The sequence below is a fragment of the Urtica dioica genome, chromosome 6 (assembly GCF_054948205.1).
Source record: "Urtica dioica subsp. dioica isolate 48M chromosome 6, U.dioica_male_clone48M_v1_H2, whole genome shotgun sequence".
Lineage (NCBI taxonomy): Eukaryota > Viridiplantae > Streptophyta > Magnoliopsida > Rosales > Urticaceae > Urtica > Urtica dioica.
This window is the reverse complement of record NC_142761.1, coordinates 33,498,288-33,522,781: the sequence shown is the minus strand read 5'-3', so window position 1 is coordinate 33,522,781 and position 24,494 is coordinate 33,498,288. Positions and strand designations below refer to the sequence as shown.

General features: G+C 38.0%; 2 protein-coding genes across 2 annotated transcripts; both read right to left on the bottom strand.

Moving 5' to 3' along the window:
* Positions 1-2,015: 2,015 nt before the first annotated feature.
* Positions 2,016-4,723, bottom strand: LOC149393724 ((S)-8-oxocitronellyl enol synthase CYC2-like). Its single transcript, XM_089616836.1, has 4 exons — positions 4,508-4,723; positions 3,712-3,759; positions 3,006-3,621; positions 2,016-2,870 (listed from the first exon to the last, which is right to left on the bottom strand). The coding sequence occupies exons 2-4, from the start codon at positions 3,748-3,750 to the stop codon at positions 2,353-2,355; spliced, it is 1,173 nt and encodes a 390-aa protein (XP_089472962.1). The 5' UTR covers positions 3,751-3,759; positions 4,508-4,723; the 3' UTR covers positions 2,016-2,352.
* Positions 4,724-10,584: 5,861 nt separating this feature from the next.
* On the bottom strand, positions 10,585-24,020 carry LOC149393723 (myosin-6-like). The gene is made up of 39 exons (XM_089617018.1): positions 23,472-24,020; positions 22,207-22,335; positions 21,907-22,050; positions 21,512-21,657; positions 21,276-21,432; positions 20,901-20,959; positions 20,631-20,790; positions 19,980-20,129; positions 19,771-19,907; positions 19,529-19,675; positions 19,344-19,445; positions 18,694-18,751; positions 18,514-18,615; positions 17,783-17,820; positions 17,517-17,643; positions 17,241-17,411; positions 17,026-17,157; positions 16,773-16,882; positions 16,571-16,631; positions 16,283-16,460; positions 15,979-16,184; positions 15,722-15,841; positions 15,388-15,486; positions 14,722-14,934; positions 14,459-14,598; positions 14,222-14,336; positions 14,106-14,126; positions 13,948-14,028; positions 13,675-13,845; positions 13,321-13,464; positions 13,031-13,213; positions 12,793-12,924; positions 12,640-12,710; positions 12,440-12,539; positions 12,289-12,345; positions 11,812-11,868; positions 11,537-11,617; positions 11,350-11,435; positions 10,585-11,247 (listed from the first exon to the last, which is right to left on the bottom strand). Exons 1-39 carry the CDS (start codon positions 23,472-23,474, stop codon positions 11,133-11,135), a joined length of 4,503 nt encoding a protein of 1,500 aa, XP_089473144.1. The 5' UTR covers positions 23,475-24,020; the 3' UTR covers positions 10,585-11,132.
* Positions 24,021-24,494: the final 474 nt, after the last annotated feature.

Sequence of the window (24,494 nt, the reverse complement as noted above, 5' to 3'; positions counted from 1 at the left end):
CAAAGTGATATTCTAAACTAGAAACACTGCAACGACTTGGTAAGCAGATGGATTCTAAACTCAGTTTCTCCTTAAATCCGGCCAAGCATCCTCTACTCCGAGACTGTCGCTCAGATCTAGCTTGATCTCAAGGATCGATATTCGCACTCAAACGCACCAAAAACCTACCAACTCAAGAAATCCATTTCAATCCTGAAACAAGAAGGTATCTGTCTCATCATACTTCACTCAATTGAAGTCTCTTTGGGACGAATTAAACAGCATCATAGTCATCTCTCCGTGCATCTGCGCGAACTCGAAATCCATCATCGATCAAATCAATCAAGATAGAGCCATGGAGTTCCTACAAGGACTCCATGACAGTTCTCTTCGGTACGCGGACAGATCCTTCTCATGGACCCATTTCCCTCCGTTCAACGGATCTACAACTTGGTGCGCCAAGAAGAGAAACAACAAGAGATCGACATACAACCTGGACTCTGCTGCCCTCCACACTTCCAGAAATGCACCGTGGAATAATCGCCACAACAACGTGGATTCTGCTGCTCCTCAATCCAATCGTCACTCGGGAAAGCGACCACGTCCATTCTGCGAGCATTGCAACCGCCACGGCCACACAGAGCCACTTGCTACCTGCTACACGGCTTCCCCGATGGCCAGGCTAAACGTCCCACACCACACATCAAACTGGTCATCACAAACCCAGAGGGAATGTCAAACAACCTGGAAGGAAGAAATTAACTATCCAAATTAAACAATCAATTTTCCTTATTAAAATCCGGAATTGGTTTTTCTAATAGATACCAAAAATTACTGAGGTTAAAATGTGGAAAAAAAAACGAAATTATATGCCAGATCATCAACTATAGCTACTTTGGTAATTTAATTAGAAATATTGGCTACGTGATTCCAACATTTTATGTTAGTTCGTATAATTTTTCTTAAATTTTACAGTTCATGCTAATTAAATTGTCAACCAAGCGGAACACAAATTATCTTATATTTAAACGAAAATAAGTCACTACCCACTTTAATTTTACAACCTCTTAAATTTTTTAGAATTAGAGAGCTAAAAATTGTTTTTAGTTTACATTCAATATGTGAATGCTTACCATACATTATGTTTATATTTGATGTAGTGTTCTTTACATGTAATGTTATGTTGAAAACGGGTAGTCTTCGAAGTTTGAAAAATTATAGGATATTTATTTTTCCAACTGACTCAATGTTTAAGGTAATACTAAATTGGTCCCCATTTGTTTTCATTTCATCACCTGAATATGGGACCAAAATTTGCATTTCAGCATTTGGCCAGAAGCAATGTAAATATAAGACATCGCTCAACTCAACTATGACGCAACTAAACCAAGGCATTTGTAACAGATTCTGTTCCATTCTGCTGAGAACAGTTGTGGAACGGAATTACCGTTACTGAAAATTCTGTTTCGAAAAAAAAAAAATTCTAGAAATCTGCTCCGTTGCGTACTGTTTTTTTTCATAGCCATATTTCACGAGTTTTTTCTATGGAACGAAAAATTTATTCGGCTAAAATGTGCCGAATTAAATGCTACTTCGTCCAAATTTTTTATGGCAAGGGCCCTGGTTAATAGAGCGGCTTAAGACCGGATCAAAATAAACCTCATTCTGATTAAGCCAACATATTCTATCTGAAATAATAATAATAATAATAATAATGAGGACAGCTTCATTATGGTGATATACCAGCTAATTCTGGAAGTCATTTTCCTCACCTTATCAAAATATGTTTTTAGACTTCTCTGAAAAAACGGTAGCTTGCAAGGCTCGTGACGTCGAGGTCACAAAGAACTTGCCTAAGAATTAGGCGAGAGGATATGGGACCCGCAAACGAGTAAATGCTTACTCGCTAAATATTATGAAACTAATACCAAGTTTCTCACACAAAGCTACCCCTCAAGTAAAACTGAGAACTAAAAATCATTGTCAGATTAAGATTGTAAAGAGATGGAAGAGCAGTTTATTGAGCAGAGTCTCACTGAAGCAAAATCAGCATATTGAGCACATTTTATTGAACTATGAAATTGTCCAGATAAGCGGGAATAAACCTGCCATTTTTTGGATTACAATTTCAGTAAACAAAGAAACAAAACCAGGGATGATTTATTCAACACAACGACGACCATCAATCTCGAGCGAATCTTCTATGCTCTTCCCTTGGATGACACAAACAAAACGCCACTAATCAAACAAAAAAGCGAACTCTGCATCCATATATTTTCCCATTATTTTCCGCTTCCGCTTATTTCCGATAAATTAAAAATAAAGACCAATTGATCCAACTCTGCACAACACTGAGAATCTGAGATCCACTTCTCACGGGACGATCTTGCAGGACTTCAGTTTATCGATCCAAGTGATGAACGAGTTCTTCGAGTTCCTGAAGCCCAAGAAGCCGTGCTCTTTGCTCTTGTTCATGCTGTCCAGCACGGATTCCCCACCCAGAATGATGTCCGCGAACCACCATAGCCCGACGTCTTCGAGCTTCGTGGGCTCGAGCTGGTTCTCCCTCACGATCTCGTCCCATATCGGGCCTTTGTCTTTCATCGCCTCCGCAAAGCTCTGACCACCCTCCTCGGGCCCGGCCCAACAATCGTCCATCCCGAACTGCTCAGCCAGCTCCTTCCAGAAATGCTTCCACTTGAACACATCGCCGTTGTTGCAGTTGAAAGCCTCGTTCTTGGCGTACGGGTCCACCGCGGCCCATATCTGGTGCTCCGCGGTAAGGTCCGCGTCCGACGCCACGGAGTAGCAATCCCACGCTGCCTTGCTCCCGAGAAACCGCAACGGGCGGCCCTCGTGCTTGCACACCGCCGCGTAGACGCACAGCGTCCCTATGATTAGAGGTGAGCATTTTACCCGGTTAAAATCAACAGGTCGGTTAATTTACATTTTATTTTATCCGGTTAAAATTAACCGAGCGGATGATTTTAACCCGTTATTTAATGAGTAAAATTAACCAACCCTACCTATGATGTTCATCGCGCTGTAAGGCGAGAATCCGAATATGAGATTCGGCCTGTGGACCGACCACGTCAGCGCTTCCTTCTTCTCGACCTGTTGGTAGAGCACGTCCTCGAGCGCATAGTAGAAGTTCGGGGAGTCGAGGCGGGGGAGATCCTCTGTGAACGGAGGTTCGTGGGACTCGAGCTTCCCCATCGAATCGAACGAGCCGACGTAGTGCTTTGTCCCGGTCTGGAGGCAGACGTGGGAGAGGTTAGTGGCGTTGGGGACGAGGGCGTCGAGGACGTTCCGGAGCATCGAAGCGTTCACATCGCAGTTCTCGGCTTCGGCGCCGCGGTTGGTCCACGTGACGTAGAACACGTGGGTCACGTCGGTCAGGGCCGAGAGCTTCTCGAGGGTCTGGTCGCGATCGGAGACGTCGCACTGAATGTATTCGATCGGGTGGTCGGCGTTCCAGCTGGGGCGGGCCCGCCGGCCCACGCCGTAGACCTTCCACGGGCCTCCGGGCGTGTCGGAGAGAGGGAGAATCTCTGCAAGGCTGTTTCCGATGATGCCGGTCACTCCTATTACGAGCCCTACGCTCTGGTAGCTTATTGGCTGCTCCGTTTCCTCGAATTTTTTCTGGAGAATACAAAGAAGTTGAATTATGTTAAAGAATTTGGAGATTATTTTTTCAGACGAATATGGAGTATGGGTGTGGATCTTTGTTACCTTTGCCGCGCCTATAGCTCCGGCCCACCACCAACTCATTTTATCAAACTAAAAAGGAATTAAAAAAAAAAAAAAAAAAAAAAGCATTACAACTTAGAAGAGTGTCTCACATGGAACAGTAAATTATTATGGTTTTTTTAGCCCATTACAGACCACAAGCTTGAAACAAATCTGAAGGGCCTGGTTAAACAGAATCGAGTATAATGTGTTACTCGATTATTATTGATTTTTTGTCTGGGTGAAAAGTCTCGTAGGATAGGAAAAGACCAATACTCACTATCGGAACCAATCGTTCTAAGACATGTTCAAAAGACATTCCCTTTCGATACCAGGAACTAAAACACACAAAATTAAAATGCTAACAGATAAACACAGTTCTATCCGGATCTCCTCTGCACCTTTTCATGAACTTCTCATTTCCTGACTTGAGAATCTCATCAGGACAAGTAAATTATAAATACTTTTACAACGAAAATGTCTCGTTTGTTCTCGATTGCAGATCAATTCAGCTCAATTGCCGATGGGTATGAAAAGCCAATAAAATGTTCATATATTTTTATTATTTAGAAAACTAAAGGCAAATCATACGATATAAAACTCGAGATCAGTACGCAAGATTTACGTAATTCGCAGTTTACAAATCGAAATTACAACTGAATCAGTGAATCGCGCGCGACTACCGGATCTCAAAGAGCTAAAACCAAACAATGCAATGTCGATCTTAATTAAGATAATCTAATGAATCATTTCACTCAGAAAGCATATGATCAAGACGTATGGAAAATAGAGATCGGACCTTTGAAGAAGAAGTGGATTGATGATTGATAATTATTGATTGCGTCAAAGGATGTCTGATGGGAAGAATGTGCTTGTGATTATGGGATATATCGCTATTATATATATGGAGTGAAACACCCAGAATCGATGAATGATTGAGGAGAGAGACAATGTTTATTTCTATTATATATAGATTATTGTCACCTGATAGTGCTGATATTGATGGTGAAAAGTTGATATCAATAATTAAAGGGGAAAAGGTACAATAATCTAAAAGCTTTTATATTATTCATTGAAGCACAATGGAAGCTTTTAAAAAAGAGAGGACTAGCTTGATTGTAAAAGCTAGAAATGTCATTTATTTGATAAATAATTTATTTATTTTTTTACCATTTAGAAACAATAAATAAACCAAGTGGAGAAGAATCAGAAGATTAAAAATAACAACTTTAGACCTGCTACTGGAGAAATATAACCAATTGAATCACTTAAAACATACCAATTTCAATTTAATTTATATTCATTTTGCTAAAAAATAGCCTTCGAGTGATTTTTTATTTGTATTTTTTACTTTAAAGCCTTCGTGACGATGCAACAAGTAAGATTAATTATTTGGTAAAAAAAAAAAAAAAAAAAAAAACTCAATTCACATTCAAATTACATAATTTTTAGAATCTAATACCCATTAAAACATAAATTATTGTATTCCAATTTTTAAATGTTATCTTTTTCCTCACTCTTTTACTTTAATTATTTCATTTTCAATTTCATTTCTTTCTTTTCAAAATTTCAAAAGATTCATATATTCCTCATATGAAGTCGGAACTAAACGATTCTAAGTCCTATAGATTCGTAGCTATGAGATCTTTAAGAAAATACTCATTGAGCCGACCAAAAATATTCTATTCACCGCTGTGAAATTTTACAACAAAGAAAATCTGCCCCATCAGTGCTTTTTCGATCACCGACGGGAGGTGATCTTCATCATTGGTCTAAATACAAAGATTACGATGTGTGTAACTAAATCTCTCTTTAATTTGGTGATTCTCTTATATATCTTTCTTTATTGAAATCTTGTATAGTGAGTAATCGGTAATAATAGTTAATAAATTTTTAGGCTTTTGGTTTTTTTCCCTAGAAGTATATAGTTAATAACCGTTAATAATTGTTAATAAACTTTTTAATTGAATTGCAGTTGTTTTAGCCAGGATCATAGAGCATTCAAAACTTGTATAACCATTATTACCCGTTATAAAGAATTGTGTGGGTAGAGAAAAATAGAAAAGAAAACAATGAAATTAAGTCAAATAATATGACACTACTAAAAAAAATTGGAATTAAAATATTGGTAGTATGGAAGAACTTTCCTCGATCGCATGGTTTCACCTTTCCAATCGGCTTTTGTCCCCGGGCGGTGGATCGCCGAAAATACCATTTTGGCCCCGGAAGTAGTGGACAAAATGAAGAGGAAGAGAGGCATGACCGGGCTTATGGCCATTAAAATCGACATGAGCAAAGCTTACGATAGAATGGAATGGTCGTTTCTCATTCAAGCTCTTCGATGCTATGGCTTCTCGGATCATTTCATGGGGCTCGTGGAACAATGTGTGTGCTCGGTGTCTAGCTCGATTCTCCTCAATGGAGCTCCGCTAAAAAGACTACATCTTAAGCGCGGTCTTAGACAAGGAGATCCGCTCTCTCTGTACCTTTTCATTCTTGCCTCCGAGGTTCTTAGTCGGCTTTTATTGAGGGAGGAAAACGAGGGCTCGATCCACGGGATTTCCATCGGGAGGGGAGTTCCTATCATCTCTCACTTGATGTTCGCGGATGACACCATTATTTTTTTCCGGGCCAAGGAATCCGAAGTCGAGGCGGTGTGGAGGTGTCTCGATAAATATCAAAAATGGTCGGGCCAAGTGGTGAACATTAGCAAGTCCGGGGCTTTTTTCTCCAACAATTGCAACGACGAGATCAAATCTAGTCTCTTGGAGAAGCTTCATATGAACGAGTGCAGGTCCGACCTTCACTACCTTGGTAATCCTCTCTTCCTTGGTAAAAATAGAGCTAAAACCTTTGAATTTATTAAAGATAAAATTCAAGGTCGGCTGGAGGGGTGGATGGCCAAGAGCATCTCCAAAGCGGGCCGTTCCACGCTCGTTAAAGACGTGATTCAAAACATCCCTGTGTATGCTATGTCTACCTTCTTGTTGCCTAAGACCTTCTGTCTCTCTCTGGATAAACTTTCTCGGTCCTTTTGGTGGCGGGGGAGCAACGGGGTAGGCAAGTATTTGGCCCTCATCGCGTGGGATAAAATCTGCCAACCTATTAAGCATGGGGGCTTGGGATTCGCAGATTCTATGATAGTAACACGACTCTTATAGTGAAAATGGGATGGCATTTAGCGGCCAAGACTAACCTCCTTTGGGTGGACTTGTTGAATAAGAAGTATTGTGAGCATCATAACTTCTTCGACACCCCGGAGAGACGGAGTAACTCTTCGGCGTGGAAAGATATCTTGGCGACCCGAGCTCTTATCCTCAATCATTCTAGATATCATGTGGGAGGTGGGGATGAGGTTAGGGTCTTCAGCGACCGGTGGTGTGCGAGAGATCTGGTCTTGCATGCGTCGGGGCTGGTTGGTTCGTCTTCATTGATGGTTCGCGATCTCTTCATTCCTGGCAGCCGAGAGTGGGACCCCGACAGGATTCTTGAGGTATGTGACGCTACTACCTTAGGCAATATCCTTCAGACGAGACCGCTTCGCTATCCCCGGGCCGACACACTATTATGGACTGGGACGGAGAATGGCGTTTTCTCAGTCAAGTCAGCCGCGAGGATCCTGGGAAGCAGTGGCTCCGACCCCGAGGACGATATCCGGAACAGAATCTGGAAATGCAAAGTGCACTACAGGTCCAAATTTTTCATGTGGAGGCTTGCGAGGAATGGTTTTCCTCTGGCGACGGTTCTAACTGGGAGAGGCCTGGGATTTGATTCCTTGTGCCGTCTTTGCGGTCTCGACGAGGAAACAGCGGGACACTTGTTCCTGCATTGTCAGTTTGCTGCTAGATCATGGTTCCGAGTGGCGCACGGGAGATGTTGGAGTGATAATCTTCTTCATCATGGGAAATCGGTGGTGGAGGCCATTCTTGACACCAACAACGACTAGAACAAAAACTCCAGCTCCACCGACGAGTTCCTTACCAGTGCTCTTTCCATCGTGGAAGAACTCTGGTTCTCTAGGAATCAGAAATGGGCTAATGGTACTGAGTTCGCTTTCGATGACGCGGTTATTAGAATTTTGGTGAAGTGTAATGAGGTTCTCACCTGTGAAGCGGGGATGCCGGGGAGCATTGACGGAGTCAAAGAGAAACCTCGAGATGGGTGATTCCCTCCGAAGCCTGGCGTTATCAAGCTAAATTCAGACGCCGCTTTCAAGAACGACATCGCCGTGGTGAGCGTGGTTGCTCGGGACAACAGCGGCGCGGTTCTTTGGGCGGGGACGGATAGCTGCCACGCCTCCTCGGCGGCTGAGGCGGAACTGTTCGGCATTCTGACGGCTAGCACCATGGCTAGAGCTCGGCATCACGCGAAAATTATCTTCGAAGGCGACAATCAAGGCGTGATGAGAAGTTTGAAGTCGGCCAACAGTTCCCTTCACTGAAGTACGTTTAGTTTATTTTACATTGTTTTAGATTCCATGTTGTGTTTTAATTCTGTTGATTTCATTTGGATTCCGAGGAAATCGAATGTCGCTGTCCATACTCTTTGTCAATGGGCGGCTCAATCCCGAGTTTCCGGATTCTTGGATTTTGGGGAACTCCTGTCCCTTGTGCGGGAGAAGTGTGGTGGGTACCAAAGTTTTAATGAGATGTTTTAGGGTTCTTTTTCCTTGCCGTCGCACCTACTGGGGGCGGTAAGGTTTTTTCAGAACCCTTTTTCCCCTTAAAAAAAAAACTTGTGAGAAGCTGTGCTCTCTTAAAAAACACTTCGGTTTTTAATTCCTATTAATAGGACTCTTATTTTTTTTTCTACATCAAGAGCTTTCGGGAGAGCATCTTTAATGGTCATTTGCTTAACAATTGGAGGGACTTGTTAGTAAATAACAAAAGTTTTAAGCTACTTGCTTAACCATTGTTTTGCATATTAGCTATTGATTTAGCTTAGCAAAGTAGCTCTATAGAGCAAATTGCTTAACCATTAGCTTAGCAAATAATGAGCCCCATTTTTTTTCAACCAACCAATGAGAATTATGTGACATGATAAGCTAATATGACACCATTAAAGATGCTCTAGGGGATTTTGCTAATGCATTTTTTTCTCACACATTTCGTTGGTTTCCACAAAGTTCGTCGTTAGCGAGAGAGTCGTCATGATCCCCACCACTTCTACTCATGTGCGATGTGTGAACCAGTGTCGATCGACCGCGTCTCCAAAGAAGCCTTTATTTTTCTTTTTCTGTTATATTTCTCTAGCTGGAATTTGTATCACTAGTTATTTGATCAGTTGGAGTTTTAGTGCCATTCTTTATATCCAAACTTTAGAATCAAGATAGGAATGTTTTTCTTTGGGCGTGCTCAAACGGGCAAGGTCCTCAAGAATGCAATATGCAACCGGTTACTTGAAAAGACATATAACCCACATATTCTTATAGTAATATTGTGATCGTGGTTGTTATCCACTTTTCATCTTCCGTTTAAAGGAGTATTGATTTTTTTCAACTTTTATGATGAGCCCCCTTTTTTAAGATTTCTCGTTAATATATCATGAAATTTATAATTTTGATAAATATTAAGATTATCTTTTTTATGATTTCTGATGTGTGTTGTCCCCCTCATCAATAGTATCAAGTCTTGAACGTATTATACCATAGTGTAATACAAAAATCCATTACGTATATTTCTCTGTCCTTGACTACTTTCTCTTCCACGAGATTTGAGCCAACCACCACCCCTCTGGGTACCAGACGTTTTTACTGGGCTAATCAAAGATACGTTTTCGATCTGGGGGGAGCATGGCATTTTGTCTTCTCTTTCGGTGACCATGTTTCTTCTCTCTCGAGTGCTTCTTCTTCCCTCCTGCCCCTCTGCTCCAGTGTCTCTCTTCGCTTTGTGGCCATGTGAAGCTCTTCGCTTCGTCAAGCGGAAGAACATGATACCTTTTGGCGGTCGTTGACTTCGAGCGGTCCTCGAAAACGGTGGTCATCATATTCGAATGGTCCACAAAGGCGTTGGTTCTCGTCTCTCGCCTCATCAATGGGGAATGTGTTTCCGTGAAAGGTTTTTGTGTTTGGGTCTATAAGAGTTCTTTGTGTTTGCCTGATGTTGTTTGGTCTACTATTTTAGGGTGATTTTTGTGGAATTCGAGCTCTCTAATGGTATTTTTGGTGGTGCAAGCACTCCGACGTTTCTCTCCATGATCGGTGGTCTTCGAGCTTTATGGTCACCTATTAACCTTTGACGGTATGCTAAAAAAAGCTTTGAGTCGCTCAAAACTTAGTATCTGATCTATTTTCTACATGTCAAAATTTATGTACTTTCATCCGATATTAAAATTGAGGTTTTATTGTCTTTGAGATCTCAAATTTCATGTTTCCTTTTAACAGAGTATGATATTTGTACCATTTATTTATAATAATAATAAAAATAAATAAATAAATAAAAAAGTTACTGAACCATAGGAATTTTGGTCAATCTTTTATCATGTCAAAGAAAATACTTAAATAGATGGATAATTCAATTATGGGTCTGCTGTAATCAGGTCACTGATTCTGATGATTCAATTATTGGTCTTCTGTAATTAGGTCACAGATTCTGATGGCAATCTTTTTTTAGTTTTCTAGGAAAACAAAACATCAAGGGGCATAGTAGGCACATGCACGCTGACATAATAGCACCTACTACCACCACGACCATTACTATATTTAGAAAATATTTGACACCAGATCCATATATGCTTACCTCAGATATCTTTACAGAAGATAATTAATTTAACAGACGAACGTGTAAAATAAATGGAAATGCACCTCCCAATAACTGTCATCCAAATTCGAAAAATAATAGCTACGATTATTATAACACAATAATGATAACAATATGGTTTATCTTCAAACATAATCTATTTGTAATAAATCAAGTTTGTCTAGAATCACCATGATAACAATAAACACATTGTAGTGCGTTTGTCATCAACAACATTATCTCGAACAAGGACTCATAAAAGACAGAAGTGAAAATCTCAAGATCTTCAGCTGGTCCCACAATATTACATTTGTATTTCTTTTCCCTTTCTTCCCCTTCCCACCAGATAATTACAAAGTATACTTGACCAAGACTCAAAAACAAATTTTTTTTTTTTCCTTTTAAGTTGAGAACGAAAAAGCACTTGGTTGTGCAGAAACCTATTCCTTAGACACAATAAACAACCTAATGAAAACCAACCTATCCAAACTTTACAGTATTCTAATTTGTTAAAAGAATATTTTGAGAGTCACAATGAATGACGGGATTTGTATGTGTGTAAAAGATAAATAAGAGAAAGTGTTCAGGATTTACATTGAGTCGATCGGGTGTTGAAGTCTGATCGGTCCATTTGGAGAACGGCCGCGCCGAGCAGATAAGAAAAAGTCTGGGAGAATCGCACGCCTTTTAGTCCTGTAAAAATTGGAAGGCTGGATTCTGGACAAGTTCTTCTGGAGGCTTTACGTCGGAATATTTTTTCTCTTGAAGGGAACTAGAAATGTCGTCCACCGAGAATGGAATACTGTATATAATTGAAAATAAAATAAAATAAAGTGTGATTTATAGGTTATGAAAACAAAAAAAATTGATAAATAGAAGGAGAGATGATGGTATGTTTATTTACCAGGAATTGTCGTCCAACAAAAAAGAGTTGTTATCGTCGTCGCTATTTGATTCCATGACCATTAGAAGCTTCATGCTTGTGATGACCTGTAGAGAGGGAAAAAGCACAATGGGGTTACATAACAAAATTCACTACCATGGCATTAATTTTTTTTTTTTTTTTAATAAAGTGTAAAGGCTAAGCTTACATCTGGGGATACACTTCTGGTGTTGTAACTGTCGTCCCAGTAAAGTGTGCATATTCTATGAAGCTGTTGAACGCTTAGGATCTGAATTCAGAAGCAAATATTAGTAACCCGAAAGACAATCCAGCAATCGAAGTTTATAATTCATTCAAGCAGAAAATATGTATCTCAAAGAAGGATCTGTAATGTGGTCAATAAACATGTTTCCTTCATCTTCGGTCTAAGATATGTCATGCCTCTACAGTTTTTAGCAGCAGAGATGGTGTCCAGAAACTTACTGGGCATAGGTCATTTGAAATGTCGTCATATGAAATTCTCGGCTTCTGGTGTATGACCTGCAAGTCAATTTTCGTTCAAATTAAGACTCCGTTTTAGAAATAGTTTGTGTGAGACAATCAAATAATTGTCCATGTTTTAGACGCTGAAGAAAGTCATTTGACAGTTCAGATTTATGATTTTCTACATCTTATATTAAGCTTACATAACTTTCCCTAAGAAAAAATATCCTTTCTAACAACCAGATACAATTGAAGATTTTGGTAACTAAAAGCGTTGTATACAAGAGAACCAATAACGCAAATATACAACAGCTCACCTAAATAATCCGTGATCAATAAATTATTTTATTATCTTTTAAAAAATGAATAAATGTAGAAAGGTTTCTCGCCATATGAACTAGGGAAATATTTCCTGGAGATATATATATATGAACTACGGAAATTACATTTTTCATAAACGAGGTTATAGAAACATACCAAAAATCCAACAGCCTGCCGTACGTGCTTAAGTTCATCCCATGACGAGCCAGCATACTAGAAATGAAAAAGGGATCATCAACCAAGAATCTTGTAGCATATCATGTAGAAAGAAAAAAAATCATATCCAAGGCAATCCTGTTGGTTATACCTCTGCTTTGGCTTGGCAACACCAGAGCTCTAATTCAGCTAATCCAGACTTGACATAATCTCCATTGCTAAATGTGCAACACTCTCGACGTAGAAGAAGGCTGTCACAGCACAATGCATCCTCAAATTAGTAGGTACTACTGTTGCTTAAACCCTTAACCAACGTATTGAAACCATGGAAAGAAGTTGATTGATTATTACCTATTAAAGAGTTGCACATTGACATACGAGAAAGTTTGGGTAAATATCTTCTGGACAAGAACCGGAGGCACCTGAAACAATAGCCAACAGTGAGTTTGCCTTCGTAAAAAGAATAAACCCATCACTTGGTGATTACTAAATTTGATCACGTACGAAATTTTCTCTCAATGTACAAAGGAACCCATTAAGGGTATCAATGATCCTGCCCCACGGACTAACAAGCGGACTGTTGCCATTCGACCCTCCAGATGATTTCAACAAATTGCCTCTAGAAGTTCGGGGAGCCTGAATTTTCAAGAAAATTAGCTGGTTATAGATGTGTGCTTCAGAATTATACTACAAACTTAGCCAAGTAAAATTCCTAGGAATACAGAACTGGTGATAATTATACCTGGATGCAAGTAGAAAGAAACGGGGATAAATCTTTCTTCAAATTGTCTCGGATTATTCCATATATCTTCTCCACGTATGCCGTAAGTTGTTGTTTGAAAAGCAAAGCTGGATACTTTGCCTCCACTTGGCGTACTACGTCAATTGGACCAACTGAAAGGTTGGCCGAAGACGAACGGAAGCCCTAAGTAACAACAGAATCACCTCATATTTCGTTTGAAAAGAAGTAGCTTCACATAATTGTTTGAATGTACACAACTATAATTTTGGATTGTTAATTGAAGTAATTACTTGGGCCATCCTCCCGAACAACGATGTTGGTGTAGGAGGCTTCCGTGCCACTGTCCCCGTAGCTTTTAAGCTGCGCTGAAGCATGAAAAGAAGTGTTGATGTGTTCGATAGCCAGTAAGCCATGTGGTCATAGTTGTCCTGGTCCTGTAAATGAAAATATGTTTGATCGTGTTAGGATTCAGTTTATAATACCATAATGATTTTTGTCTATAATTCAGAGAATCTAACAGCATAACCAATAGTGACTAATTTGTGAATCCTTTCCATGAGCTTATTCTAAGTGAAAATATTTGTCAACCGTAATAAAGGAAATCCTCCATGTATATGTTTGCAACTTATAGCGTTTATCATTACCTCTATTGCAGAACCAATCATCTGTATAAGCCGATCAAACACACTTGTTCTTTCAGCTTCAAATGACCGCCAGTGAAGAAGACATTTGTATATGGTATATGCTGCAGTTGGTTTGCCATCACTGAACCCGATATCTTGTTTAACACAACTGATAAGAGAATCCACGTTCTCCTGAACCGATGATGAGATATTAGACACAATCAGTTCAAACTTCCCCCAAAACAATGAAAGAACAAAAATATCGAGTATCATTCTTTCTTAAAAAAAACGTACATGTTGCCTTTCAATTTGTGATCTCCTTAGCTTACTATCAGTCTTGGCAAGCTGCTTAATCTGTGCAGCATTTGGAGGTTCCTGAATTAACAGTAAAGGTTATAGTATAAGCAATATTATTCTTAAAAGGTTATACAACACAGAGTACAAACACTTACATGATGACCATTTTCCTTAATCTGCAACGAAGAAATAATCAATTAGACTTTTTATTTTTTATCATTCAACAGAACATATAGGAGAAAGGGTAGAATTATATATTAAGGATCAATACCTCAGCAGCTGGAATTCCTAAATGTTCAGACATTCTCCTTGATGACGAATCAAGTAATGTCTTCTGACGCAAATTTTGGTCCTCAGTTTCCATGTCAGATAGTTTTTCTTCAAGCCTGATACCAGAAGCTGACAGTTAATGCTCACTCAAATAAAACAAGGAACTTCATTGAGCCGATGAATTTGAATATTAAGTCTTGGTAATTTATATTCCCACAATTTGGTGATGGAGACAAACCTTTGCATTGCTGTCTTTAATTCAATTATCTTTGTCTCTGCATATAAAGACTGCTGTAACCGCTCTTCACTTAATTTATTAGTTTCCTCGAATCTTTTCTCAGTTTCGTCGATTTTCTTTTCCAGTGAATTCACCATGGCCTGCAACATGACAAAGCCTGTTTAGGATCTTACTCTAAATGAACAAAATAAAGAAAAACTTTAATTAATCATTAAATGTTAAGTGGAGCACCACATGAACATAACAGGGTACAGCAACACTACCTTAAGCTGCTCATTTTCAGCAGTAAGCTTATTAACCAGTTCATGATCAATAACTGGAACCTCCTGTATTATCGGGGTCTGTTCCGCTGATTTTAATGCAGCCTCACGCTCCTTAATAAGCATCTCTTTGGCTTCTTTGAATTGGAGTTGAATTTCTTCCAAAGTCATTTGTAATTTTACATTTTCCTGTGTCTTAGCTTCCTCAAGGTCCGTCTGCATTAGTAGTAACACACCAATTCAACTCTTCACGGTCAATAAAATGACCAGAGTATAAAAAATTCAACAAAGAAAGAACCATTTACTATAATATCATTTTTTGCATTGAAAAAGGGGGATTAGGTCTCAACCCAAGAGGTCTCATCAGGCGGAAAAGAATTGTTGAAACAGAAGTACCGACAATTGTATGAAATTACAGAATAAATTTTGAAGAAAGAAAAGTAACAATGAGTTATCTACAAAACAGTTACAGTACTACAGAACAGACAAGAGAGAAAAGGTATATGGAAATCTACCAAGCCCTGTCTATATTAAAGCATAAAGCGTTTTCCAATGGTCACTTCATGAACATCAACCCTCTATAACTAATTTGCCCGGACAGTTTAGGATCTAGAAATGAAAGAAAATCAAGCATGGCAAATTACTTAGAAAACAGAACTTTAATTTTACCCGTATGCGTTTCTCCAGCTGCAAACGCCATGTCAGTTCCTCGACTTGCTTTTCCAGCTTATTTTTGGCAGCCTGAAGTGCACCAGTTTCCTTAGCAGCCTGGAAAATTCAAAATAATAATTAGAAGTTTTTCTGGTGACACAAATACAGGAAGCAGCATAAACCAAAGGAAACAATCATCAGTATATTTAGTTTGAATTGAAATCCTCAGCATATGACATTAAAGCTAAGAAAATGAATCTGGAAGTTGCCCATCATAAATTTTTAACAGAATAAACAATAATACAGGAATTCTTGACCAAAATAGAGAAGTAAAATAAAATAGAAGTCTTACCAATTTGAGTTTGCGTAGTTCCCGACGAGCAACTTTTCCTCTCCAGGCACACTGTGTGCTCACTGCTGCATTCCTAACCCTCAAATAATGTTGGCGGGCCATATACCTCCGACATCGACTCTGAAACCCTCAATCAAACAAGAATCAGTGCCACATAATACACAAAAATAATAAAAACAATATTTCATGCATCAATACGTATTTATTTTTAGAATGATAACTCTGGACATGACCTGTTCTGGTAACTGCTATTTTACCTGGATAATAATTGCAGCTCTTGTCTGCTTCCTGAAATTGAGCTCATTACGAGCCTCCATTCCGCGCATACACGTTTGAATTAAAACAGCCGACGAGTGCAGTTTCTGGTAGGCTTTCCTGGCAATACACATACGATAATATTTCTGAATTTTCACAGAAGCAGCCTCTCGTCTCATGCACTCGTACTGATAGCGCACATTTTGACCTGAAATTCGGCTCCGCAAAAATCAAGCAGCATTGTAAGATCCTCTATTGATGATCCAGAAAGCACCAAAACATCAAGAAGTTAAAACCATATGATACCTCTACACACGGCTTGAATATGAATTGCAGACAATCGTAGCAAGACAAAGCTTTTGCGACCAAGGTATGATCTGACTTTCCTCTGGATGATGCTTGCAGATCGTCCTAAGACCTCGCTTCGACAAGCGTCTAGCTCCGCCATTTGACCTGCTCTGAGAAACACTTTGGTTTTGCCAATCTGCAATTTAAACAAAACCAAAATTAGACTTTTCCTTGATATCTTATCATATCAGAAGTATGTGATCTCCAGATGATTAAACCTTTTGACATTTTAGAATTATAAAATACCTGATAGCCCTCAAGGTTTACTCTCTCCAGAAGCCGCTTGCAAGCAGTAACCTCATCACAACTGAAAATTGAACATTTACAAAGTTAAATTCGCATTAAGAGGAATATATGGGGAAAAACAGATCAAAAATGAAACCAGGAAACTATACATACGCAAGAATTTTTTTTTTATTATTCATGCTCTACGCTATATTGAACCAACCTTCCAATCAAGACCTCAGGTGCCAATATTCCAAAACGACCTACAAACTCATTGAACAGCTTTCTTGTTGGATATCCTGCACAACTGATCCTAATTGCCTCCATCACTCCCTGCAATAAATTTGTTTACTAAATCCATTATGTGCACAATGCACACAAACAACAGTAGAACAATAAAGCTGGTATAGTAGAACATTATGGTAGGAAAACATTATGGCAGAAAAACATTATGGCAGAAAAATGCATGCACTTACACCACAACGAAGCTGCTGCAGACTATTGCTATTTTCAAATATAGCTGGTTTTAGAAGATTATTTGGCTTCACACAACGTATGTAATGTGGCTCGGTTTGGCTCAGTGTTTCCAGCAAAGATTGCAGTTGTTGCTGACAAAACAAATGAAAAAGCGATTGAACAACAGGAACTGAATTATTCACAAAGCACATATGCGGCTAGAGAAGAAACTGACCTTAAATCGAGAGCCTATTGAAGAGAATTTTGATGATTTGGAAGATTCTTCGGGTAAGGGAGGGAACAAGCCAGACACAAAAGAACATGTGGAGGTGCACAATAGGTCTTGATGTTCCGCAATAACATAATCTTTGTTCTTATCAAGGAAGAGTTCCGTTTGATACGTAACCTAAGGATAAACATATCCATCCAAATAAAAATCACATTCAACTTTCTTTCTAGAGTTATAATTAGTTTCAATCATATTGGAGCTTAAACATAACACATGACTTACTTCTCCAGCGTAATGACAAATTGTGAAATCACTGCGTGCCAACTTCGGCTTGCTAAAACGTTTATGATCCTTAAAAGTTTGATAAAGCTTTTGTGCGAACGTCTCGTGTGTTGACCTTGGGAACATACTACAAACATGATTAAAGGATGTGTCACCATCACACAGAATAAATTGGAAATATTGCTTTTCGAAATGACCAAGCATATCATCATATCGTTTAATGGATAGAAAGAAGGTTATTTCAAATGTCATTTTGTATAACATACCATGCCTCGTCCAAAAGAGCAATGACACCTCCTGGTTTCTGCATTTTATGAATGCACATATGAATAAAATAAACAACACACGACATCAGAAATAAACACTTTAGAAAAGAGAGCTCTTAGAGAAAAAGGAAAGAACATTAGCTAAAGGACTTTGATCAATATGGAGACATTTATTAATAGTCAATCAAACATTTGATAGGCAAATGCGTGACTGGATTTCATTTTCTCTGTCTTTCTACATTTATGTGCATCTGTATGTGTCTGCGAACATTCAACAGCCCAAGTGCTTTCATTTAGGGTATTTCCGTTGATTCCAGTAGGCAGGAATTTTTATATGAGCGAGCTTAACAACGGATTCACAGTTTCCAATTATCTTGAGTAGTATAGCTGCTCAAAACCATAATAATAATAATAATAATTATTATAATAAATACTGAGAGATGAGGAGATTGCAGGTAGTAAAAAAAAATCCAAACAGAAGTATGACATTAAATGGGAGGAAGCAGGTGGTGATGCAGTGACCTGGCATTCTCTCCTGACTGTTTATAAAAATTATGATTAGAAAAGAAACTGAGCTGTTTATCTAATCAATGTCAGCGAAATTTCAGGGATGCAGAGAGCTGTGGCAAAGGAGCATAATCATCTCAAAGAGTTACTTTTCTAGGCTTCTATGCGAAAGAAAAAAGTGTAGAATATTAACAGAGAATACACAAATAATAATAATAACCCACCTTGTCAATGAGATCAAGAACATCCTGATTATCTATGAACTCAATATAACTCCAGTCAATTTCTTCTTTTGTATATTCTTCTTGTTCCATCTTAAAAACATGCTGTCAAACAGTACACAATTCGTAAGTTGATTCGTCTCAATATACAGAAAAACAAAGCACTGCGGATCTCAATCCAACCTGGTTAAAATGCTGCTGTAGTTTTTCATTGGTCAAATTGATGCAAAATTGTTCAAAGCTGCAGAGTAAAACAAATTCACAAATATAAGCACCAGGAAAATGAAACCTTAAAAAACACACCATCACTATTACCAACGTAATGAATCAGCGGGTAACAAACCAGACAAAAAGTGAAGAGCTCTCACAAGAAATTTTATCACTCGTGTCTTATTGGCACCAAATGAAACAAACAAGGACCCGATTTTTATTTATCAAGGAGGTTCATATTAAAGGTGTTTTTATGGGTCACACTTCCAGTGACCTATTTGGCACTAGTTAACCTAGTCCTCGAGCAATGCGTATGCTCAACATAATCGACTTAAGTCCTGCATCACCGATGTGGCTATTCTTATATTTGGCATTGTATTTCATGGGGAGCTGTCAAATAAGTGCTCCTTGGGGGAATTTTATGATATTAGTCAAGTATAACTAAAAATAGGGCCATATTGGTAATCCATTTTACTTTGTTTTCTTGCTTGGTAAACATTGCAGGAACTATGACCCCTAATTAAGCATTTCGTGAACATGAAACATGGAGACTAAACTCACATCTCTTAACAGTATTTTTAACGCCTCTAAAACCAAAAAATAATAGGCATACCAGTAAGCACCTGTTTGTCTTGAAACTCTCAAATCCATAAATATCCAGAACCCCAATCAAGTTCTTCGAATTGGGATCTTGACCGATAGAGTTATTGATCTTGTTCACAAGCCTGGGCAAACCAAATTTCAGAGCATTAGTAAATTAAATCAATGTCAATCTTCACGGAAATCGTATTCACTTCTCTGGCCTTACCAATCAAACAATTTTGTATAAACAATTTTTGCTAATGCATCTCTACTTGTAGCAGCGGCATCTGGATCCAAACATTTTGTTATTGTCTCGTCCCGTGTCACAATCACACGTTTGCATAAAGAGTCTTCAAGAGACTTCTCATTGCACCTAAAATAATGTTGCAGAGTCATGGGTTAGCCCTTCGCTGCTCAAGACACCAACATCTAGATAAACTTAGAAGACAACATAAATCAGTATCCCACATGAAAAGCTCAGCTGCTGTTTTAAGATGGAACCAAGATTTCTCATCCTTGGGTTGAGATGAATCCGATTCTGTACCCTTTGAAAATTCGATGTTCCCTAAGTGGAGTATAGCAGCCACGACTCGAAATATTGCTTCCTGAAAAAGAGGAAGTCATGTTAGAGATGTTCCCAAAGCATGGTGTCGTCACAGAACAAACAGAAACACAACCTGCTCATCAGAGCCAATCCCAACAATATCCATAGCCTTCCTAGTTGCAAGGTACTCCTCGGAATCATCAACACCATCCAGTTCATAGCAGTTTGATTGATTCAGATAATGAAACATTCTCGGGTTTCCCAACTTGTATCTCTCAACATCCTGATATGAAAACAAAATAAAAATTAACTGAAGTTAGAAATAAAAACGGCAATCCATACTGCAGAATACATCATGAAATTGCTAAGATAAAGATAATAGAACAAAATGATAAATGCACGACTAGTTGTAACCAGAAAATTTAGGTGTAAAAGTAATTCTTTCACCCCCAACAATCAGCAAATAAAGGGTCATCGGTAGATGCAACTGAAATTTTCATTTTGTGAGGAACTATAATTAGTTACAAATAAAAAATAAAAAAAAATAAAAAAAAAGCTTCAGATAGTCCAAAGCAAATTCAAAGTACAGAGCGCTAGAGCAATATCGGGATGGATCTTTAGGGAATACAAACCGAAATCAGAAATAAATAATAAAAAAAACAAGAGCAAAGGATCTATGTTCCGTGTGATCATGCCTGGATATCCAATCAAAACTATTAAGTTCTGCACTCAGTTACAGAAAAATAAAATAAAAATAAATATCAGCACTATAATAAGGAATTACCTCTTGTGGTGCAGCACAAAGCATATAAAAGCAATGGTAATTTCTTTCAGGATCAGACAATTGACAAACACGAGACCGTTCCAATAAATATGTTCTGATAGCAGCTCCAGATATTCTCCCCCTATCATCAAACTGAAGCTCCACAAACTTACCAAAACGACTGCAATTAGTAGTTTTTACATTAGATGCCAGAAAAGGAATATATGCATTAAACAAAATTGATCCATGTCTCAAGTTTACTTGAGGAAATTAATATATAACGGTTCTCACCTGGAATTATTGTTCCTGACAGTTTTCGCATTACCAAAAGCTTCAAGAACAGGATTCGACTGCCACCAATAAAAAGTAACAAGTTAATATACTGCATTATCTTCAAAGTAAAAAAGAAGAAAAAAAAGAGGTGAATATGCCTGAAGCATTCAAGAATAAGATGTGATTACAATTACCCACTCCTTTCTGTTAAGCAAATGTGTAAATTTAAAATATGCATAACATTTCAAAAGCACCATCAATAGCACAGCGAAAGCAGCATAAGAAAAATATCAAAAAAATAATAATAATAATTCAAGGACACATAAAATCCTTCCCATTATGAAATTGTAAAATCAAGGACACATAAAATCAATGTCATTCTGAAAATTTTACCTCCAGGACTTGCTGCTCCACAGAACGGCCATCTGTTGCAGCTCTTCCACCCATATAAGCAAGATACCGCATAAGCATCTTTGTACTCTCTGTTTTCCCGGCTCCACTTTCTCCACTAACCAAAATAGACTGGCTAATTCCCTCGTTAATCATCATTCTGCATTTCGATTTGGCTGTGAGGGAGGGTGAAATACTAAATATTCCAAAATGCAAAATTTGGTTAAAGGAGAAATTACCTATAGGCGTAGTCAGCAATAGCAAAGGGATGTGGGCTTAGCTCACCAAAAGAAGCCCTTTTATACTGTTCCATCATGTGATTATCATACAAATGAGGTAATCTTCGAAAAGGATTGACAGCTATCAGTATGTTTCCTGTGTAAGTCTGTAAAAACAATTAATGAATTTAGTTTCGTAACCATTAACTTATCATGTAAAGAACAGCACAAGATGTGAATTTATGAGGAAAAAATAATTAGTAGCGGGTACGACTCCACATCCCATAATTACAAGTCAGAGATAAATATACCAGTTTAGATAGAACATGAAGCCTTTTCTGAAAACAACAATCTAACTAACAATAAGTTTTTACAACTAATACAGAAAAATGAGAGACTAGAGTTATAGAACTCACATATATCTCATTTATGTCATATCGGCATTTTAGATTGTGCAAGACTCCTGGTTCATGTAGATAAGCTAGTCTTGTCATATCGTCGACACCGCATGGAGGAAACTCTGGATCCTTTGGAAAAGCATCGCACGCTTTGACAACAACCTTTAACATATATACACTAAATCATTTTTCCTTCCTAGGACGGTCATTTTTCTGTAAATAACGAACTCATGGTTTCTTTAATAATACACAGAAAATAGAAATCAGATATGTGATATAACTATCACGCATATTGAAGGAATGATAAATCAAACCCACAATTTTCCCTGACGATAACTCTACTTTGATCTCTTGATTATTGACTTCTAGCACTTCTCCATCAATCCAAGCTAACTCAGGATCTTCCACCCATGCATGGGATCCAACCACAAAATTTACATGAGAAGCCTGTGTCATGGTGAAGAGAATTAGTAGTAAATCCAAAATATCAATAACTGCAAAGCTAAATTCAACAGGCTAAAATCCGAAAAAAAAAAAAAAAAAAAAAAAAAAAAAAAAAAAAAACAATAAATCGAGATGTACAAGTAAGCTGTCGTCATTTAACATAGTGAATTAAGAATGAACACAAACATAATGGAGAAAGATCTATTGACAATATATACTCAATCTAACCACGCCAGGGTTCTGCGTGGCTTCATGTTCATCGTGGGGGTGTTAATGTGTGTTCACATTTTTGAAGTTCATCATATTGGAAACAGGACTCTATAATAAATCTTGATTAGCAAAGCAATTCTTAAATTTTTTTTTTACTATGCAGCAGCAGTAAACCGCCAAAAGATGTCCACTTTCCTAGAATTTGTTTCGTGCTCATGCCATACTCTATCACAAATATGTCCTTGAGTTTTAATAATCCAATAAGTCCACCATTTTTATACATATTAGACACCCAAAAATAGAACCCCTCGTAAATTCACAAACTATGTCCATAAGTCTACCTAACCCATATTCTGTAACGAACCCAGTTTCCTATATACATTTCTGGTTTCACCACCAAACACATTCAGAAAGCAAAATACAACATTTATAGTTCTTGTCTATCATATTGTCACTTTTTGTCTACCATATTGTCCCTTTGACAGTAAATAGTTCCACAACAGACAACATTGTCTACCACAAAAACAAAAAAACTACAGAGCTAACAAATTACAAAGAAATGCGTATATCACGATATATACTGGTTTCACTGCAGAGGCCTATTAAATGTTTTATGTAACAAGAATTTCTATCAAAGATTCGTCTGCCATGAATGGAAGTTTAAAACCATTAAGCTAAAGATATAACTCAACAGTAAGAACCTCATATCACCAAAAATCCCAACGTACTAACTAATATTATTCTATAACTCCAATTACTTTCTGGCTTATTAAAGCCAGAATCTTTACCGACATTTCTGCTATAATGTCATTTCATAAAAGTTCCACATTTATATGAATATGCATATATATGAGCAAACAAATTACAGTAAATTCGAAACTTCTATTAGAAGAAAAACAAGAGGAAAGAAAGAAACGAACACGCATTACCATTTATTGAACAATAATTTATCGGATTCAGATCAGAGACCGAGCTTCTCAAACCCTTAGATTCCGTCAGCAAAAATACTCGTCCAATGCCAACGAAACCATAGGGCTCTCTCAATCTCGAACTCACTTATGTCCCTGAGAGAGAACAAAAGAGATCGAATCTTTATCGCGATTGCTCGGCCGTTCGCGCCGAGACCAATGTAGCTTCCGATTTGCCCTCTCTCTCGCCCAAACTCCGACGAGCTTTGTCTCTGAACGCGAGCAAATTAACGAATCGCAGAAGAAGATGCAATATTAATAATAATGGACGAACAAAGAGGTCGCGAAATTTTGAAATGCAGGTTCAGAGACAACAATGGCGGAGCTGAAATCGTTTCTTGGTCAGACGACGATTTTCCCTTGTTTTCTCGTGTTTTCTTTCCACTTTCTCTACGGCTTATTATTTCTCTCTCTATCTCTAATTTTCTGTCTCTCTCTCTCTGGGCATTGGTTTTGTTTGCCTTTGTTTTTGGCGTTATCACTAACAACGTGAACGCGTAAACTCGACACAACTCTCGATGTCCAATGTTACCCTCTGCCGTTTTCTTATTTACAATTATGGCCCCCTATTTAATAAACTAATAGGAATATATCTAAAGTAAATAGAAAGCTTAAATTACAGAGCCCATATAAATAAATAAAAAAGAAAATGACACTAAATATATCAGGTTCGATCAAAATCTTATTTAAATATTTATTTTTTTCAACGCTAAATTATTTCATCTTAACTTGTAGTTGTACTTAAACCGTTATTTTAATTAAAAAAATACTTGACAAGCTCAAATTTAAAAACTATTAATCAATATTTCTTTGAAATATTTAGGTCTTGTTTGGTGGTCCTTTCAAAAAGTGTTTTTCACTTTTTCAGTTAAAAAAATAGGAAAGAAAAGTTGAAAGTGGTGTTTGGTTAAACTTTTCGGGTAAAATTTTTAAAAAATTTTGGAAATTGTTTTGAAAAAAGGTAAAGGAAATTGAAAACAAGCC

What these genes read in the sequence shown, in the direction of transcription:
- LOC149393723 (XM_089617018.1), bottom strand. An exon ending in ATTGCTGACTACGCCTATAG is followed by an intron (nt 21,433 to 21,511) that starts GTAATTTCTCCT and finishes ATCGAAATGCAG; the next exon opens with AATGATGATTAACGAGGGAA. An exon ending in TTGTTGGACGACAATTCCTG is followed by an intron (nt 11,248 to 11,349) that starts GTAAATAAACAT and finishes AATTATATACAG; the next exon opens with TATTCCATTCTCGGTGGACG.
- LOC149393724 (XM_089616836.1), bottom strand. Translation starts at nt 3,750, where the DNA reads ATGAGTTGGTGGTGGGCCGGAGCTATAGGCGCGGCAAAG. An exon ending in GAGCTATAGGCGCGGCAAAG is followed by an intron (nt 3,622 to 3,711) that starts GTAACAAAGATC and finishes TGTATTCTCCAG; the next exon opens with AAAAAATTCGAGGAAACGGA. An exon ending in CAGCGCGATGAACATCATAG is followed by an intron (nt 2,871 to 3,005) that starts GTAGGGTTGGTT and finishes CTCTAATCATAG; the next exon opens with GGACGCTGTGCGTCTACGCG.